This window comes from Hemicordylus capensis, chromosome 3, assembly GCF_027244095.1.
Source record: "Hemicordylus capensis ecotype Gifberg chromosome 3, rHemCap1.1.pri, whole genome shotgun sequence".
Lineage (NCBI taxonomy): Eukaryota > Metazoa > Chordata > Lepidosauria > Squamata > Cordylidae > Hemicordylus > Hemicordylus capensis.
Window position 1 is genome coordinate 7,370,467 of NC_069659.1, and position 20,525 is coordinate 7,390,991.

General features: G+C 46.4%; 1 protein-coding gene and 1 non-coding gene across 6 annotated transcripts; one reads left to right on the plus strand and one right to left on the minus strand.

Annotated features, from left to right (window-relative positions):
- Positions 1-474: 474 nt before the first annotated feature.
- On the minus strand, positions 475-13,763 carry LOC128351460 (zinc finger protein 239-like). Of its 5 annotated transcripts, none has more exons than XM_053311032.1 (3): positions 13,491-13,763; positions 4,305-4,355; positions 475-2,551 (listed from the first exon to the last, which is right to left on the minus strand). In XM_053311032.1, exon 3 carries the CDS (start codon positions 2,532-2,534, stop codon positions 1,365-1,367), a length of 1,170 nt encoding a protein of 389 aa, XP_053167007.1. In that variant the 5' UTR covers positions 2,535-2,551; positions 4,305-4,355; positions 13,491-13,763; the 3' UTR covers positions 475-1,364. The 5 variants fall into 5 exon arrangements, with proteins under 5 accessions (XP_053167007.1, XP_053167004.1, XP_053167006.1 ...); XM_053311029.1 differs by having other exon boundaries at positions 4,263-4,355; XM_053311031.1 differs by lacking the exon at positions 13,491-13,763 and adding an exon at positions 13,120-13,449 and having other exon boundaries at positions 4,263-4,355.
- Positions 9,294-9,366, plus strand: TRNAV-AAC (transfer RNA valine (anticodon AAC)). Its single transcript has one exon. It is a non-coding gene; the product is annotated as a tRNA-Val (tRNA).
- Positions 13,764-20,525: the final 6,762 nt, after the last annotated feature.

The following is a 20,525-nucleotide window of genomic DNA, read 5'->3' on the forward strand; positions in this document are numbered from 1 at the left end:
GGACCGACAAAAGGAAGTACTTCTTCACACAGCACATAATTAATCTATGGAATTCTTTGCAATGGGTTGTGGTGATGGCCACCAGTTTGGATGGCTTTAGAAGAGGCTTAGACAGATTCATGGAGGACTAGGTCTATCAATGGTTACTAGGCTGATGGCTATGGGCCACCACCAGCCTCAGAGGAACGATGCCTCTGAATCCCAGTTGCAGGATAGCAACAGCAGAAGAGAGGGCACGCACATGCCTCTTGCATGAGGGCTCCCCAAAGGCATCTGGTGGGCTACTGCATGAAACAGGATGCTGGACTGGATGGGTCAGTGCCTGATCCATCAAGACTGTTCTTAGGTAGGGAGAGAAACTTGCATTAAAATCTCCTCTTGGACAAGGCAATTTAGACTATGGCACCCAGGGTCCACACTGTAGAGACCCACACATTAGTGTTTTCACAGTCAACGAAAAGAAAGCAAAGAATGTGAAACAGTAATATTCATTAATTAATTTGAACCAATTATGCAGATTTGTACATAACAGGACACAAAAACACATCTGCCAATACAAGTTCCCAAGACATTTCAAAAGCAACGAAGGGAAAAGGAAATTGAATCAGAAGAGGAAATCTTATGAGGTTTCATATTTCACACAAACGAGGAAGATTCCCAGGCTTGTCTGAAGTTTCATGTGTACGATTTATACAATGCATGAGTTTGCGCATGTGCAGTAAGGCATTTCTTTCTCCTGAAGTTCTTTCCATACTGCAAGCATGGTTTCTATGATGTATAAGTTCTTCATTCCAGCTGAAGATCTTGCCACAAAGGAAATTAAAGGGTTCTCCCCAGTGTGAATTCTATGATGCCTAGTAAGAGATTCGCTCCTGCTGAACTTCTGTCCAAATTTCAAGGATTTATGTGATTTCTATCCAGTATGAGTTCTAAGATGAAAACTAAGAGTGTCATTCCTGCTAAAGCTCTTCCCACACTCAAAGCATTCATGTGGTCAGGCGCAGCCCGTGAGAGAGCCTCCGGGGGGCGGGCAGGGGGTGGCTTATTTAAGTGTAAACGGAGCCGGTGCTCTGTGCCGCCCAGCAGCCCCTGCGGTGGGGAATTACCTCCACCACTCACCTGGCTCCCATGGAGATGAGCCCCCGCCAGCAGCCAGGTGAGTTGCTGAGGCGATTCCCCGCCGTGGGAGCTGCTGGGCAGCATGGAGAACCAGCTCCGTTTACACATTAAGAAGCTGCCCACCAAACCCACGGAGGCACTTTCATGGGCCACGCCTGCATGTGATTTCTCCCCAGTGTGGGTTCTATGATTGATTTTTAGAACTTCACTCTGGCTGAAGCTCTTCTACACTCCAAGCATTCATATCATTTCTCCCCAGTGTGGGTTCTATGATGTCGTTTAAGCTGTGCACTCCGGCTGAAGCTCTTCCCACACTCCAAACATTTATGTGGTTTCTCCCCTGTGTGGCTTCTATGGTGTAATGTAAGATCTCCACTCTGGCTGAACCTCTTTCCGCACTCGAAGCATTTATATGGTTTCTCCCCAGTGTGGGTTCTATGATGTCGTTTAAGACATGCACTCCGGCTGAAGCTCTTCCCACACTCCAAACATTTATGTGGTTTCTCCCCAGTGTGGGTTCTACGGTGTACAGTAAGTTGTCTACTACTGCTAAAGCTCTTTCCACACTCCAGACATTTATGTGGTTTCTCCCCAGTGTGGGTTCTATGGTGTACAGTAAGATCTCTGCTACTGTTGAAGCTCTTTCCACACTCGAGACATGTGTGTGGTTTGTCCCTAGTGTGGCTTCTGTGGTGTAATGTAAGATGTGCACTCCGGCTGAAGCTCTTCCCACACTCCAAACATTTATGTGGTTTCTCCCCAGTGTGGGTTCTATGGTGTACAGTAAGTTGTCCACTACTGCTGAAGCTCTTCCCACAGTCAAAACATTTATATGGTTTCTCCCCAGTGTGGGTTCTATGGCGTAATGTAAGATTTCCAATACAGTTGAAGCTCTTTCCACACTCCGGACATATGTGTGGTTTCTCTCCTGTGTGGGTTCTTTGGTGTAATATAAGATGTCCACTCTGGCTGAAGCTCTTCCCACACTCCAAGCATTCATATGGTTTCTCCCCAGTGTGGCTTCTTTGGTGTAATGTAAGTTTTCTACTACTGCTGAAGCTCTTTCTATACACAGAGCATTTATGTGTTTTCTCCCCATTGCAGGTTCTATAGTGCAGAGTAAGAGCTCCACCCCTGCTGAAGCCATTTCCACACTCCAAGCTCTCACACACCTTCTTCTCTGTGTACATTTCCAACTGAGGTTCAAAGTTTGGTTCAAGACTCAAGCCTTTCCTATGAGGCGGGCACAGGCTTTTCCGTCTTCCTTGATTCATGACGTTTTGGATGTCATGCTGAGAAGCAGGTGATCCATTCCTGCTCTTCCCTTCTGCTCCAGGTTTTATTCTCTTCTGGTTTCTCTTTATATGTCTGTCACCTTCTAACAATACTCTGCTGGGTTTCCCCCCATTTTTCATCTTCCTATTGTCATGTGCTGCAGGGAAGAGAGAAAACACAAAGAAGAGGTTGGAAGTTCACCACCTCTATATTTGATGACTATGTGATTACAGCCATTTCTGGAGGTAAATGACCTTCAAACATTTATGGTAACATGCTGATAAGCCCTAGTAATGACTGCTGTAATGCACTCTACATGGGGCTACCTCTGTACATAGTGCAGAAACAGCAATTGGTATTGAATGCAGTACCCAGATTGGTCTCTGGAACAGCCCAAAGGGACCATATAGGACCATTTTTGAAAGAACTGCACTGGCTCCCAATAGGCTTCCGTGCAAAAGTACAAAGTGCTGGTTATGACCTATAAAGCGCTTAATAGCTTGTTTCCAGGGTATTTAAGAGAGTGCCTTCTTTTTCATAAACCCCTATCGCCTATTAAAATTGTCTGGGGAGGTCTGGTTACATTTGCCGATGGCTCATTTAGTATCAACTTGGGACCGGGCCTTCTCTGCAGTTGCCCCAGGACTTTGAAATATGCTTTCCGTCCAAAGAAGCGGCCCTTCTCTGTCTGTTTTCAAGAAGGCCCTCAAGACGTACCTGTCTTCTCAGGCTTTTTAATTGAAAATATCAAACCTTTGTGTTTTGAACTGAGAGCTTATTTTATTTTGTGTGTGGATTTTAACTCTTTTATTTTGTTTTTATATTAGTTTTTTTACACTGCCTAAAGATGTATATATCAGGTGTTACAGAAAGATGATAAACAAACCAATAAATAATTTGTAAAAGCCCTTGGAATCAAATTAAATAAAGAATTGAAAAGATATTGCAAACAGAACTGGCTTTAGACCCTCTTATTTTGTATTAGGTGAAGCATTCATCCAAGTTGGATATGGAATTAGTTGGCTAGAAGTTTCCACCCGAAAGGAGGTGCTATGCAAAATGCTGGAAGTCGGGAGCGGTTAATGTGAATGGCAGCAGGGTAGGGGCTTTAGGGCAGCCCAGGAATAAGAGACAGCTGGCAGCACACCTGACTGCCACACCAGAGGCAGGTTGAGGTAGGGGGCGTGGCCAGCACCAGGAAGATGGGATGTGAAGTTCTAATATGGCAGCATCAATATGGAGCCTCCAATCCATCATCAGCCTCCAGTTACATGGTGGCTTAAGGTACAACGTGTTTCAAAATGGCCTAACATGGCAAGCTTTTTGCAACAAGACATCATCACCGATGATGAGGATGAGAAAAATCTAACAGAAATCTGGATTCTATGGGCTGAAGATGCTTCTTTGGGAATAAAGAAAGTGATCTCTAACTCTCACTTGCCAAACAATGAAATTAACATTCTTTTGACTAAATCATGTTTTGAGTAATCAAATTGCTACTGGGAGTAATCAGTAAGAGGGGATGTGAATACTAACATAATCTTTTCCTTTGACATTATTTGTCCTTCGTTTATGTTTTAGGGTGATGATTTTAAGTGGAATGAGTGACATCACGGAAATCTTTCCCCTTTTCTTTGGTTATTACACCTCCTAATGGCATTGCTCCATATTTGATGGAATCTCTATGGCCAGGACTGAAGAAATGGTGGCTCACTTCACCAGCTGGACAAGGCGATTCCTTGAGATATGGCAGTACACTTGCTATCGGGAAGAAGATATAGTAGCCTGCCATATTGTATAAGCACACTGATTGATGATAATACATTATTATATTCCACTCTAGATGCAACTTTTTCTCACACACATACACTCTTGGACCTGACTCCAGGCAGAAGTCCAGTCCTCCTTACTCTGGATCCGATCACATGGGAGGGCCGGGAAGGAGGGGAAAGTATACAGATCTGTCAAATAAATAAATAAATATACATATTAGCTGCCGCATAACCCCTGCTAACTTGGCAAAGAGGCACCTTTTAACGTGGTGATTCTCTTTATTGAGCAGGGGGAGAGTAACTGGCCCTATCCACCCGCAGCACAGCATCCCTCCAGTGACTGTTGCTGGCGTCTATCTGATGTTTCTTTTGTGAGCCCTTTGGGGACAGGGTACCATCTTATTTATTTATTATGTCTCTATGTAAACAGCCCTGAGCCATTTTTTGGAAGGGCAGTATAGAAATTGAATGAATGAATGAATGAATGAATGAATGATGATCTTCTGTGGAATGAGTGACATCATGGAAGAAGACACTCAAGTTGCAAGAAAATCTTTCCCCTTCTCTTTGGCTATTACACCTCTGTCCGGCTACACGTTCCTGCCTCCTCTACCCAGCCTGGCTAGGCTTATCGGAACCGGCCTCAAGGCAGGAACAGGGAGGAGAGTTGGGCATCACCCTGTGCCTCCTCTGTCCCAGGCAGTTCATTCCTTGGGCCTGCCCTCTCCAGGGGCCCTGACACTCTCCACCAGCTTCCTTCTCATCCCTGGCCGGCTCCTTATGTTGCCCACCCCGTTACAGGGCCAACACCCTTCTTTATTACATGGAATTGATTATGATGATGATGATTCACATTTGATATCCTGCTCTTCTTCCAAGGAACCCAGAGTGGTGTACTACATCCTTAAGTTTCTCCTCACAACAATCCTGTGAAGTAGGTTAGGCTGAGAGAGAAGTGACTGGCCCAGAGTCACCCAGCTAGTATGATGGCTGAATGGGGATTTGAACTCAGGTCTCTCTGGTCCTAGTCCATCACTCTAACCACTACACCACGCTGGCCTTCCAGAGGCATGCTTACCTGGCTCTTACCCCTTCCAGCTGTTAGCAAAGCCTCTTCCCCTTCTCCCTCCTCCTGCTCAGATGCTATCCTTGCCTGCCTCCCCTTCAGACCCATCAGGTATCAACTCCTCCTTCACTGGAGCTGAGTCTCCGCCTGTTGGCTGCCCTTCCTCCATCTCTCCCTGGCCGACACCCGTCCCTGTCGCCTTGGGCCCTCTTGGCACTCTGTCCCTGGAGATAAGGACAGACAACCTCCTAATGGCATTGCTCCATATTTTGCATGCAGCCACACGAGACATGTGTGTACTGACACCATGCGTAGGCTGCAGGGAACAGAACTGCAGCCCTGCATGGTTGGTTTGGGAGCAGGCGTCTAGCAGGTAAGGAACTCCTCACCGGCTCCTTAATTCCACTCCGCACCCCACCAGCTCGTGCCTCTCTCAAGATTTTCCCCTTTCCAACCCCAGCACAGCATCCCTCCAGTGGCTGTTGCTGGTGTCTACCTTCTGTTTCTCTTTAGTTTGTGAGCCCTTTGGGGACTTTCCCTTTCAGTGATTTCTATAGCAAATCTCGTGTCAAATCAGGTCGAGATCTCACAAGAATTGCCCCCCCCCAATCCTGTGGTGATTCGTCATCTTCAAGTGACAGTGCACTGCTATCCTGTAGGGGCCAGGCAGATGCTCCCTGGCCGGGGCAAGCTCCTCCAGGGCTGCATGGCCAGGAGGGACCAACACCAGCCACACTCTTTGGGTAAAGGGATCCATCTTATTAATTTTTTGGTTCTTTATCTATGCAAACTGCTTTGGAAAACTTTGAAACTTTTGTGGGAAAGCAGTGGATACTTGTGGAGACTGCGACCCAAATAAAAAGTTGACTTGATTTCTGTGGGGTGTGCTTCATTTTCTGGGCAGTGGGCAAGCAGCTGGTCAGAATCCAATAAACCCATAGCTAAAATTTTGGATAATGGGGAAAATTAAGAATAAACAAATTCCAACATGAGCAGAAAAATAAGAAAGCCAGACTACTCCCTGTTACTGAGACTTGGGTGGATGTGGCAGGAAGAGTCCTAGCTTGATCCAAGATCATATTCGCCTAGGCCAGGGAGACAAAAACATCCTTTCACTCAGATGACGACTTTGGGCTAGTAAACCTTCTCTTGTCCTAGCCTACCACACCCACACAGACCCCACATGAATTCTTTCAACAAGGCTACAGAATCAGTCATAAAATCACTGCATGCAATCCTGTTGCATTCAACTACACCAGAGAGAAATCGTGGATGCCTTTCTTTAGCAAGAAGAGAAACATGCAATTATACCCAAATAAAACAAATACACAATTCACACAGATTTATAGAATGTCCGAGTTGGAAGGGACAACTTGGAGGTCATCTACAGGTGAAACTCGGAAAATTAGAATATCGTGCAAAAGTCCATCAATTTCAGTAATGCAAATTAAAAGGTGAAACTGATCTATGAGACAGACGCATTACATGCAAAGCGAGATAAGTCAAGCCTTAATTTGTTATCATTGTGATGATCATGGCATACAGCTCATGAAAACCCCAAATCCACAATCCCAGAAAATTAGAATATTACATGGAACCAAGAAGACAAGGATTGAAGAATAGAACAATATTGGACCTCTGAAAAGTATAAGCATGCATATGTATTCAGTACTTGGTTTGGGCCCCTTTTGCAGCAATTACTGCCTCAATGCGGCGTGGCATGGATGCTATCAGCCTGTGGCACTGCTGAGGTGTTATGGAAGACCAGGATGCTTCATTAGCAGCCTTCAGCAATTCTGCATTGTTTGGTCTCATGTCTCTCATCCTTCTCTTGGCAATGCCCCATAGATTCTCTATGGGGTCAGGTCAGGCGAGTTTGCTGGCCAATCAAACACAGTACACTGTATACTTTTCAGAGGTCCGATATTGTTCTATTCTTCAATCCTTGTCTTCTTGGTTCCATGTAATATTCTAATTTTCTGGGATTGTGGATTTGGGGTTTTCATGAGCTGTACGCCATGATCATCACAATTATAACAAATTAAGGCTTGACTTATCTCGCTTTGCATGTAATGCGTCTGTCTCATATATCAGTTTCACCTTTTAATTTGCATTTCTGAAATTAATGGACTTTTGCACGATATTCTAATTTTCCGAGTTTCACCTGTAGTCTAACCCACTGCCTTGGTCCACAGTCTCCCTGACAGATGCTTGTTTTTGTTTGTAAACCTGCAGGGAAGGGAAGCCCACCATGGTGCATAGCAGGCTGTTCCAGTGTCCAGCAGCTCTTACAGTTAGCACATTATTCCCAATGCTGAGCCTAAATCTGCTTCTTGGCAATTTCTCTCCACTGGTTCCAATCCAACCCTCAGGAGCAACAGAGAACAAGTTCACTCCATCTATCAGATACCCCCTTCAGATCTTTGAAGATGGCTATTCCGTCTCTCCTTAGTCTTCTCTTCTCCAGGCTAAAGATTCCCAACATCTTTTTTCGCTCCAACAGAGCTATCTGCTACCTGAGATAATGCACTATTTCCCCTCTTCCTTTCTAAAAATCTTTGGGCCAGTTCCGATGAGACTTTCAACACATGATTGCTCTACCCAAGTACAAATGATCACATGAATGGAAAACCATGTATTCTCAACCCTGGATTTAAATACTAGGTGTACTGAAGGATTTCAAATGTGGCATTAGTCATTATCATGTGATTAGTTGATCGCCTGAACTGTAAAGTGGTGTATTTCCCCCTTAACCACAGAGTATATAATGTAAAGAATTATAATCTATCTATCTATATCTTTAATTCTCCTAGACGTAACTGTCGCTAATCCCATGCATGGCAGCTCGTGCAAGAGTTCACGAGTGCGCTGATGATTAGCGACGGGGATGGCCAAGGGAGGAGAAGTGGCAGCCCGGAGAACAGCTCGCTAGTGTATGTGTGTGTATATATATAGTTCTCTAAGGTGTGTCCATGGCTAATCTCGTGCGTGGCAGCTCTCTCTCCTCAGAATTTGCGAGCGGAAGCACCATGGTCATTGGGCAGTGGAGATTCCATATGCAGATAGGGAAGAGGAGCCTGTGATGGTTAAGGTTAGTTGGAATGCAGCTCTTACTGGTCAGAAAATGTTTCTGATTGTAGAGAAGAGGAATCTATATCTATCTATCTGTCTATCAAGGTTAGTGGGTCATGAGGGAGGAAACAGCCCATTCAGGAGAAGGATGATGCCACTGTGTGAATTAGATGAGGAAACAAGAAGAAAAAGATCTGTTAACTCAGTAATAGGGAGAGAGAGAAGGGAAGAGAAGAAAGACAGAGGGGAAGAGCAAGTGGAGAAGAGTGGGAGGGAGAAGGGAGAAATAAAGAAGGGCAAGGGATGGGTCTGAGCCTGTCCTGAGGGGAATGAGTGGCCATGGTGGTGCCTACTGGCAGCAAAGAAGGGCCCAGTCAACCACTGCTGCCGTTTGGGGCTACCAAGGCCATTGGCAGAGGGAGGCAGGCAGGCAGGCAGGCAAGGGATGGGCTCAGGCCTGTCACCAGCCTAATGGGAATGAGTGGCCATGGCAGAGGCAGCAAGGAAGCGCCTGGTCAACTACTGCTGCTGCTGCTCCTTTGGGGAGGAGCAGGAGCGGGGCTTAGGTGAGGGTAGGGAGATCTCTGGGAATAGGGTACATCAGCTTGGCCAATAAATGCCATCAATGCTGTAACCACGAACAAGAGGGGTGAGGGGGATGGAAGCAACGGGGTGGAGGAGAAGGAGGAGGAGTATGGCTCAGGTGAGGGTGGGGAGATCTCTCAGGGGAGGGGGCCTGTGGCAGGGGGTGACATGAGCAATCAAGTGCAAGTGTGCAGATACTCTACGCGGGTTACGCATTAAGAAATCATTATTGTCAACTAGCCATGCAAGTGAGGCATACTTTTGGCACAACTTTCTCTCCCTGCCTGAGGTGCTGTGAGAGAGTTGTTTTAATCTCTGACACGGGCGGAAGTGCTGCTTACAAGTTTCACCCACTTTCTGGTACAAAAAAAATGGAAAAAATATTTGTGTGTGTCAAACATCAAGTTTCTGTAGTGTAGTGGTTATCACGTTCGCCTAACACGCGAAAGGTCCCCGGTTCAAAACCGGGCGGAAACACAAGTGTTTAGGAGAGGAGAGCTGGTCTTGTGTTGGCAAGCATGACTTGTCCCCATAGCTAAGCAGGGTCTGCCCTGGTTGCATATGAATGGGAGACTTGATGTGAGAGTACTGCAAGATATTCCCCTCAGGGGATGAAGCCGCTCTGGGAAGAGCAGAAGGTTTCAAGTTCCCTCCCTGGCTTCTCCAAGATAGGACTGAGAGAGATTACTGTCTGCAACCTTGGAGAAGCCGCTGCCAGTCTGTGAAGACAATACTGAGCTAGATAGACCAAGTATATGGCAGTTTCCTATGTTCCTAACATGAATTTTTGCTTTTTGCTCTGATGGGGGGAAAGGGGCAGTTTTACCCATCAAGCTGTATGAAAGAATAGTCAGACAGGTGTCATGGACTGGTTTGTTTTATCCAGACATCGAGTCCTTCCCAAGGACCTGGGATGGCTGAATTTTATTATCAAAATTGTTGTTATTATTATAGATATCATTGCAAAATATAGGCTGTTCCCAGTAAAGTTGCTTTTTGTAACTGGCTGATGGTGATTTCTGTGGCCCCTATGGTGTTGAGGTGCTCTTCAAGGTGTTTTGGAATTGCATCTAGGGCACCAATTACCACTGGGATTATTTTGGTCTTCTTCTGCCACAACCTTTCAATTTGGATTTAAAGATCTTTATATTTTGTGATTAATTTTTTCTATTTCTCTTTCTTCTGTTCTACTGTCACCTGGTATTGTTCTGTCAATTATTTTGACTTGTTTTTTCTTTCTTCTCGACTACAGTTACAGTGAGGGAAATAAGTATTTGATCCCCTGCTGATTTTGTCCGTTTGCCCTCTGACACAGAAATGACCAGGCTATAATTGGAATGGTAGGTTCATTGTAGCTGTGAGAGACAGAGTAACAACAAACAAACCCTCAAAAGCCCAGTGCCCAAAAGTCAGCGATGGATTTGCATTGTAGTGAGGGAAATAAGTATTCGATCCCTTCACAAAAGATGTCTTAGTACTTGGTGGCAAAACCCTTGTTGGCAATCATAGAGGTCAGACATTTTTGTAGTTGGCCACCAGGTTTCCACACAACCCAGGAGGGATGTTGTCCCACTCCTCTTCGCAGATCCTCTCCAAGTCAGAAAGGTTTCGAGGCTGATGTTTGCCAACCTGAACCTTCAGCTCCCTCCACAGATTTTCTATGGGATTAAGGTCTGGAGACTGGCTGGGCCACTCCAGGACCTTCATGTGCTTCTTCTTGAGCCACTCCTTTGTTGCCTTGGCTGTGTGTTTTGGGTCACTGTCATGCTGGAATACCCATCCACGACCCATTCTCAATGCCCTGGCTGAGGGAAGGAGGTGCTCACCCAAGATCTGACGGTACATGGTCCCGTCCATCGTCCCTTCGATGCGGTGAAGGTGTCCTGTCCCCTTAGCAGAAAAACACCCCCAAAGCATAATGTGCCCACCTCCATGTTTGACGGTGGGGATGGTGTTCTTGGGCTCATAGGCAGCATTCCTCCTCCTCCACACACGGCCACAACACTTTCGCGCCCAGTTCTCCTCTGGATCATTCAGATGTGCATTGGCAAACTGCAGACGGGCCTGTACATGTGCTGCCTTGAGCAGGGGGACCTTGCGGGCACTGCAAGATTTCAGTCCTTCACGGCGTAGTGCGTTACCAATTGTTTTCTTGGTGACTATGGTTCCAGCTGCCCTGAGATCATTGACAAGTTCCCCCCGTGTAGTTCTGGGCTGCTTTGTCACCGTTCTCATGATCATTGCAACTCCACGAGGTGAGATCTTGCATGGAGCCCCAGACTGAGGGAGACTGACAGTTATTTTGTGTTTCTTCCATTGCGAGTTATCGTGTCAACTGTAGTCACCTTCTCACCAAGCTGCTTGGCGATAGTCTTGTAGCCCAGTCCAGCCTTGTGCAGGTCTACAACCTTGTCCCTGACATCCTTCGACAGCTCTTTGGTCTTGGGCATGGTGGTGAGTTTGGAAGCTGAGTGATTGCTTGCTTCTATGGACAAGTGTCTTTTATACAGGTACTGTAACAAGCTGGGATTAGGAGCACTCCCTTACAGAGGGTGTTCCTCATCTCAGCTCGTTACCTACATATAATGAAAAGACACCTGGGAGCCTGAAATCTTGCTGGTTGATAGGGGATCGAATACTTATTTCCCTCACTACAATGCAAATCCATCACTGACTTTTGGGCACTGGGCTTTTGAGGGTTTGTTTGTTGTTATTCTGTCTCTCACAGCTACAATAAACCTACCATTCCAATTATAGCCTGGTCATTTCTGTGTCAGAGGGCAAACGGACAAAATCAGCAGGGGATCAAATACTTATTTCCCTCACTGTATATCTGGTGTATTGTGTGGCAGATGTTTGTCTGTTTGTAGTCGGAAGTCCCATAATATTTTTGCATCTTCATTTTCTACAGCTTTTTAAATTTTATGGTCCCACCAATTTTTGGCTACAGGTATTTTATTATTATTATTCTTGGATGAGACCCAGAAAGACACAAAGTGTCGGTTATGCAAGGAAGCGGATGAGACGGTTGAGCACCTTATATGTTGTTGTAAGAAAATCACACAGACTGGTTATAAAGAAAGACACAATACAGTTGCTGTGATGACCCACTGGAACCTTTGTAAGAATTACAAATTGCCAGCAAGCAAGAATTGGTAGCATCATCCAATTGAGAAGGTCACAGAAAATGAGGAGGCAATCGGGTTCTGAGAAGAATCGGGTTCTGATAATTGATATTGCAATCCCAGGGGAGAGACGAGTTGGCGAAAAACAACTGGAGAAAACAACTAAATACAAGGACCTTCAGACTGAAATTGAGCGGCTCTGGAAAAAGAAAACAGTAGTGGTGCCAATAGTTGCTGGTGCCCTTGGTGCAGTACCAGAAGAACTTGAACATCATCTTGACAGCATGGGCATCGATAAGATTACAACACATCAGCTACAGAAGGCCACACTAGTCAGGACAGCACGAATACTACGACGCTATCTTTAATTTTTCTTTCGTTATCCTAGACCCTTTGACAGGGCCCGATAATTAAAGTACCAAATCCAGTCAATAACATCTGGTAGATTGTGTGAAAATAGCATAATAATAAAATAAATCCCATACCAAAATGCATTACTTTCCCAGAAATGTGCAGAACACTTCCACTGAAAAGCTTGGAGCATGAAACCTTATAGAGGTAGGAGGGGTTAGAGTTGCAGAGAGAGAGAAAAGAGGTTGGGAGGCATGCTTCCCAACTACAAGCCCCTGGTCTCATAGATATATACTTGGAGTGCAATCTCCAAAAATGCCCATTTAATTGTTGGGCTTCAAGCTAGCAGGCAGGTAAGCAGGTTTCCATAGCAGACAAAGGAGCCAAAGTGTACAGTTCTGCCTGGGGAAAGCATTGCTTCTCAACAGCTGATCACTGTGCATGACTCTATAACTTTATGGACTTCTGTCTAGGGGAAGGTGCTGTGTTTGGAGCAGCAAATACAACAGAGGAAGCCTGGGAACCATAGAGAAGGATGGAAGGGATGGGCCATCCTCTGGGGAGGGGAGGTCCAGGAGGATTCCAGATATCTCATTGCAAGAATACACTCTGCCCACGTGGGTCTGTCCCTCGGAATCTGTGCTCCAAGGGGGTAGAAAATCAATACCCGTTTAAAAGAATCCTCTGAACTGACCGCTTTGTCTCCTCCTTGCAGAGAGGAGGAGGAAGGAAAGAAGGATTCGTTCAAGCTTACTGTTGGTGTGAGGAGCCACTCACGTATGTAGTACACCGCTCTGGGCTCCTTGGAGGAAGAGCCGGATATAAAACGTGAATAATAAACAATAAAGGTGAATAATTATCTGCAAGGAGAAACTTTCCCCTTTCCCTGGCTCAAGACTCGCCGGCTGCGGAGAGCGACGGGGAGAGGAGAGCTCTTTCTTGCAAGCCCCTCTGGCCTCTTTCTCCCCCTGCCGCACAGCTGGATGATCCTGCTGCTGGTGGTGGTGGTGGTCCCGGCAGTGCTGAGACACTTTTCACTGCAGGAGCAGCTGCAGGGAGACTGGGTCACCCTTCCCTTCTTGCAACCTCCCACCCCCGCCCCGCGCCAGCTAGCTCCCCTCTTACCTTCCTCTTGATGCAAAGCGCTCCGCGAGCAGTAACGAGGCTCCCGGGCTGGGCGCAGGCGCAGGGTCAGTGTGCGTGACAAAGGACGTGCAAGGTTTCCTGCAGCGCTGCTGTTGAGCCTTGCACCGCCCTCCAGATCCAAGGGAGCAGCTGCAGGGGACGGACACTCTCGCTCTTCTTTCACAGCCCACTTCCGCAGCTCAAGCCCCTGTAGCGACAGCGCTGGTGGTTTGCCCTACTCCAGCCTCAAGAAACCCTTGCCTGTGCATCTGAGCATGCTCATAAGCCTTGGAGCATGCTCACTATGGTCAAATGAAGCTCCTTTTCGTTTTCTGCCCAAAACCCAGCTCACATTTTCATTCCTGCTTCAAATCTCAAAGAAAGGCAATCCAGGTTTTGCAGAAAAACATCAGATGTGGTTGCATGTGCAATTTTGCAACAAACAGACTCTGAAACATAAAAGAAGAAAGACTACAATAGTGCATCCAAACCTGGAGAACTGGCAAGAAGCGAGCATGCTCAGTTTCTTTGAAACCTGTCAGAAACTCTTACCCTTGAATTAGTAAATAGACTTGTGTAGTCCACAAGCTTGCAAGTGATTGTCTGTGAACCCAGCAGAACTTATTGGACACATATTCAGCTCTTGGAGGTCTTGTTATTAACATTGGTGACATTTTGTACTCTGGACATTGTCTGAGAACGTTTCGTGCTGAGGGAACATGGGCAAACTTAATCAATTGTGCAGCTTTGCTAACTGCCACTAACATATCACTACCCCCCAAATATTTATTGAACATAAGTTCAATAAGTTCTCTATTTAAGGTGCGTTTACTCACAGTAGAAGTGTTTAGTGATTTGGAGAGGGGATGAAAACATTTCATGCTGAGGGAATATGCGCAAGCCTAATCAACTGTGCAGCTTTGCTAACTGCATCTGTCACGTTCCCTTATGAGCAGGTGAAGAACTCTCTTGTGTGGGGTTGCAGCAGAGGCACTGCTGTTTGCACACACAGGTCCTGAGTTCCGGTCCTGCACTGGGCTCCAATCAGTTTCCAGGGACCATGCTTCCACTCCTGGGCTGGGACCCAGCAGTTCCCCCTCCCCCGTCCCTTTTCAACTCCAATGGGTGTTCTTTTCAGAAGGACTGTACATGTTCAGCACCCTCTCTTATTCCACCAACTCCATAGATTTCAACCAGGTGGGCTTTTCTGATGGTTCCTCATCTCCGATGCATGAGGCTGTCGGTTTCCACTGTCCCTGTCAGATTGCACTACCCCAACATATTTCTTGGACTCAGGTTCAGCTGTTAGAGGTGTGTTTACTCACAGCACAGAGAGTTAGGCAACTGGACAGGGGCTGAAAACATTTCATGCTGCGGGAAGATGCGCAAGCCTAATCAGCTGTGCAGCTTTGCTAACTGCATCTGTCAGGTTCCCTTATGAGCAGGTGAGGAGCTGTGATTGTGTGGGGTTGCAGCAGAGGCACTGCTGTTTGCACACACAGGTCCTTAATTCCAGTCCTGCACTGAGCTCCAACAGGTTTGTAAAATTACAAAAATGTTTGTAACTGAAGCCACACTTAGACCATCATACTAGCCCCATATGGCGGAATTTGCCCTTTGCCTTCATAAAAAAAGGCTAAGACACCCTCCTTTCTGGCCCATTCTTTAGATCACCTGGTAATGACTTGGTATTGATCGAGATATAGAGCAGGGTACAAGCGTAAGGTACATTTAATTTGAAGTAGATTGGTCAAATTATTGGGTTTAAATCTTATTTTAAAATCAAGAGTCCTATAAGTGGCTTGTTTCATGGCAAAAAATTACAAAAACTTCTGAAACAAACAATACTTTTATTTATTTTTATTTTTATTTATTTTACATTTTATATCCCACTCTTCCTCCAAGGAGCCCAGAGTACATACTTAAGTTTCTTCAGACAACAACCCTGTGAAGTAGGTTAGGCTGAGAGAGAAGTGACTGGCCCAGCAGGGGCGTAACTATAATAGGGCAAGGGGAGACAGTTGTTTGGGGGCCCACTGCTTTGGGGGACCCCCCAGAGGAAAGTCACATGACTGACTCCCCCAGCCGCACACCCGCCTGGGCTTCCTTCAGTTGTATTCATCCTCCCCAACTGGTGTGAGTGTTAAGACCTGGAGCTACCAGAACAGCACGTCTTTCTCCAATACCATTAAATGACTTGCATTGTCCACAAGTTACAAAACCTTTAAAAAAAATTTAAAAAAATTAGGATGATGTTCTATTGCAGCACATAGGAGACATACATACATACATACATTTTACTTCGGGGGGGGGCATTTTAAAATCTTGTCTCTGGGCCCACTCCAACCTTGCTACACCCTTGTGGCCCAGAGTCACCCAGCAAGTCTCATGGCTGAATGGAGATTTAACTCGGGTCTTCCTGGTCCTAGTCCAGCACTCTAATCACTACACCATGCTATGCTCAATTTGGTTTGCAATCCAGAAGGTGTGAGTGAGAACTGTGAAGTAAGGGACATGTGTTGTATTTTTGTTTTTCTCCCCCCCCCACCCCCGCCTTTAAAAATGCACTATAAGCCCAAGCTGGTTTGGCATGTCCAAAAACCTCACTCAGTTACTCACACTATTAACACTGTAAGTCATCAATCAATATGATTCTGTAATCATAGGAAATGTTAAGGAGGCCCCACACATGCTGATTCGCTCTCAGCCCCAAACACGCCTTGGGACGGCCCTGTACATTATATCATGTATACACCATAAGAACATGATTGTAATCAATTTATCCCATTGTTTATATGGTTATATGTCATTTATGCAAACCAGGGGGCTGCAGATAGCTGGGTTTCTAACGGGGGAAACAGCAAGAGCACGCAAGGGGCTTTTTCTGCCCCTTAGCCAACTGACATTGAGATCATATAATCCCCCCCCCAAAAAAGTTTTTTAAAGTTGTAATTAGATTTGTATTTTTTATTTGTATTTTTTATTCCATCTTAATTCTTACTGTGCAGTTTTTATGGTTTTATATTGTTTAAAATGTTTTGTAAACTGCCTTAAGATTATTTTAATGAAAGGTCATTAACAAATTTAACAATGAATGAATAAATATGCAAGCTATGTAAGTCAGCAATACATACTTTCCGCATACAAACCAATATTGAACAATATCTAATCATTCTATAATGATTAGGGAGGGGGAACAAAGACATCCTTTTGCTCTCACAGCCCTCCTAAAATATTAGATGGCAGCTGAAAAGAAACAATCAAAAGATACACTTCATAAACACCCATCTCCTTTCCTCCAGCACAAGTGGGTGGTGTGGGTGGGTGTCCTAATGAATTTGTCAAGGGGTTAGGAGGATTCCATAGACGTACTGTGTGAAAAAGTACTTCCTTTTGTCCATCCTAAATTTCCTGGCCATTTGTTTCATAGAAAGATCTCTGGTTTATTAAATATTTATTTATTTAACATATTTGTACGGCTTGGCCTCTGCTCATTAAACAAACCCGGAATTCCTGGAATGTCTGGGGCCTTTCAAAACGTAAGGGACAGCCAGGGAAGAGAGGGGAAAAGTTGCTTACCCAGGTGGCGTGGCTGCTGGCTCCACAGCTCGCTGCCATTCGTTCTCCTGGTGTGGCCCCAAGCAAGGTCCCCACTCCTTTTCAGGGTGTCCAGCTTGGTGGAGACTCAGTTCTGGCCACTGCACATCTGCGGAGGCCCAAACTGAGTTGACGCTGAGCCAGTGGCTTGGTAAAGCAGGGGGAAGAGTGCTTGGGGGGGCCTTTGTGGGGGAGAGAAGCAGCAGCGAGCAGTGGCACCAGTGGCGGCGCCACCCATGACACATGTGGCCGGCCCCTTTTGCATTTGTGTTAGAATTGAGACATTGGCTGCGCATGATTGTATTCTGGCTGAAGTCAAACTTTTCCCAGGTGGGCTTGGCTCCTTTAACATTGGCAGATAGCTGCACCTCGAAATGGAAGGTGGCGCTAAAATCCAAGTCCCAACTTCACGGTCTCCCCCAGGAAGAGCTCATCAGGCTGGGGTATGACCAAGCCACACGGGTCATCAAACAGCGGGTCTTAGATATAGAATTGCGAGATGAAATAGCAAAGTTACCGAGAGGGTTGTATATAGGCAATCAGCCTTTAAATGCTAGGCCTGCTGAATATTTAAACAACTTATCAGTAGCAAAATTGAGGAGAGCTATGACTCTTGCCTGCCTTAATGCACTCCCCACTGCAGTTCTAGAGGGGAAGTTCAAAAAGAGACCTTACTCAGCTGGCTTTTGCCCATGTGGCTCGGGTGACATAGAAACCACTTTATTGTGCTTTTTACAAGGATATTCATTTCAATTTCATTTCCCCTTTGTTAAAGAATTTTCCTGGCTACACTGATGATATACCCATGCAAACCATCCACATTGGGAGGGCAGTCTAACCTAAAACTAAGGCCTAGGGAACCACAGCACAGCCATCTTAATATGAAGTCCCATAACTTTCTATGCCTCTTCCACACTGGAAACTAAGGGGTTAATTCCCCCCAGCCCTCTCTGCCCAGGGAGGTAGCCTTTACCTCTTAAGGAGTTAATCTGCTTCAGCTGTTGGTATCTTGCTCTTGCTAAGAGAAACATAGACAAGGGGCCCATATAACACCTCTAAGAAGATAAGGGAAGGGGCAATGAACAATAGACGAGCAGATGTTGGGAAACTGATACAAGTTAAGGGATGGTCAGTTGTCTTGTTCTGATGTAAACAAAGGTGGAGCTGCACTGATGATAGGCTTTGCATTCCTTCTAAGACTTTTGTTACACCATGGTAGATGACTAAGCTACGCTCTGTGTATAAATACTTACCTGTAACTGGGGGTCTTCGCTCTCAATTTGGGTGCGCCCCGAAAGCCTTACTTGCTAGCAGTAAACATCCCATAAGCTTTTCCCTGTGTGTGTGTGTGTATTATTTGGCGTCGTGCACCACCCAGACAAGACTGGCTTTCATGGTTATATCACTGATGAATTTGATATATTTAGATTATTTTATTCTTTAAATTTTAAAGAAACGGTCTCTTGCAGTGTGGCCAAGTTTTGTTATATATTGTTCATAAAACCAATAAAGACTTTATCATTTAATTGGATGCTATCATTTAATTGAATGTTTAATTGGAAATTACTGCAAGTTATTTTCCTTTTATCTGGTCAATAGCCAAAATAAAGAATCTAAGTCTAAGTCTGGGAAACTAATGCATTTGGGTTTGGGATTTCTTTTTTGGTAGTCTGGGTGAGGTCTGGAACCTACCTGCAAAAAAGACATCGATGTTTCTATCTTTTGTGTGTTGGTCCGGGAGTTTTTGAGTGAGGGGTACTGTAGCCCAGAGCAGGGGTTGGACTAGAAGGCCTCCAAAGTCCCTTCCAATGCTGACATTTGATATATCTGCACGAATTGTGTCTTTGTTCTACTTGGGCACCATTGCATGTTGCTCTTCTTGCTAAGGAAGGGCATCCCTGATTTCTCTCTGGTGTACATGTATGCAACAGGATTGTATGCAGTGATCTTCTGATTGACTCTGTAGCATTGCTGAAGGAATTCATGTGCTCTGTGGTTTTGTGTGTATGGTGGTTTGGATGAGAGAAAGTGACTGGCCCAAAGTCATCCCCTGAGCTTCATGGCTGCTTGGGGAAGGATTTGAACTCTGGTCTCTCCAATCCTAGTCAACCCCCCTTCACTCTCTTCTTGTCTATCTATTAATTGACTTTATTTAGGTCCTAAAGGATCTCTCCAAACTGGGAGAGTTGGCATCAAAATGGCAAATGTGGTTCAGTGTAAGCAAGTGTAAATTGATGCACACTGGTGCTATACCATCCAAATGGTTCTTTTACTGGGTCAGCGAGCCAAAGAACATCACCAACTCTTCGCAGTTGGGAAGCGACGCCGGGCCAGACGGCAGGCCTCGGCGTCGCTCTGTACTCGGCAATCCGCCGCCGCCTGCCGCCGCCACGCTCACTCCCCTCCCCACAAGCCATCGGGGGGCACACAACGATTCCGTCGGGCCACCGGCCAGGGCGCAGGACCGCAGGTATAGGGTTAGGATGTGGGGGGGCGCAATTTCAGAGGCAGAGCTTGCCCTGGGCGCCGTTTCCCCCAGTTACGCCTCTGGTCATGGTTGAATGAGGAACTGGACTCGGGTTTTCCCTGTCCTAGTACAGCACTCTAACCACTACACCACGCTGTACCAGCATACTTACAGACTTCTGTCAGGGCAATCAGTCTCCATCCAGTGTACCTGACTTCATTTTCCATAAAAGGGTGATTTGTCAGTGACACCTGGCTTTCGGGATTTTCACTGTCCCCATCTAAGCCACGTTTAGGTAGTGATCCAACTCTCCGTCAACAATCCTCTATAATAAAAGGCTTGGTGTCCGTCCGTGGATGGACACCAAGCGTGTGTCCGTGCCTCCGATGGTCGTTCTGGGCATGCGCGGAGCGCATGCGCAGGACGGCCGAGGCAGAAACGGACAAAGGGACCAGGCAGCCATGTTGGCCGGGTGGGAGGAGCGGCGGCAGGCCGAGGAGAAGCCGCCGCCGCCGCCGCCGGGCAAGCCGGCCGAGGGGGCGGCTCCGCCGCCCCCTCGGCCAGAGGAGACAGCGGGGGAGGCTGAAGAAGGCAGAGGCGGCGGAGGAAGCGGCCATAATGCCCCCAACTCTGCGGACGATGACAACGCCTCCATGGCGGTTGCCGTTGCCCTGCTTTGCCCACCGCCAGTAGAGGGAGAGTAGGAGGATGCGCTGCCGGACTGGCTGCGCCTCCTTCGGCCACGCTGAGCCCCGAAAAGAGCTGCCGCTTCTGGCCTGAGCCTGAGCCGGCGGCGGCAGCAGCGTCAACAGCAACAACAGCGGCACGGGAACATTCCACCACCTCGCTATGCCCGCCAGCCTCGAGCGTGGGGAGGGAAAAGTTCTTCCATAAAATGGTAATCCTAATCCTATACCATCCAACCCCCCCCACTAGAGCCCGTTATTACAACGGGCTTACACATACTAGTA

What these genes read in the sequence shown, in the direction of transcription:
- LOC128351460 (XM_053311030.1), bottom strand. Translation starts at nt 2,534, where the DNA reads ATGAAAAATGGGGGGAAACCCAGCAGAGTATTGTTAGAAGGTGACAGA.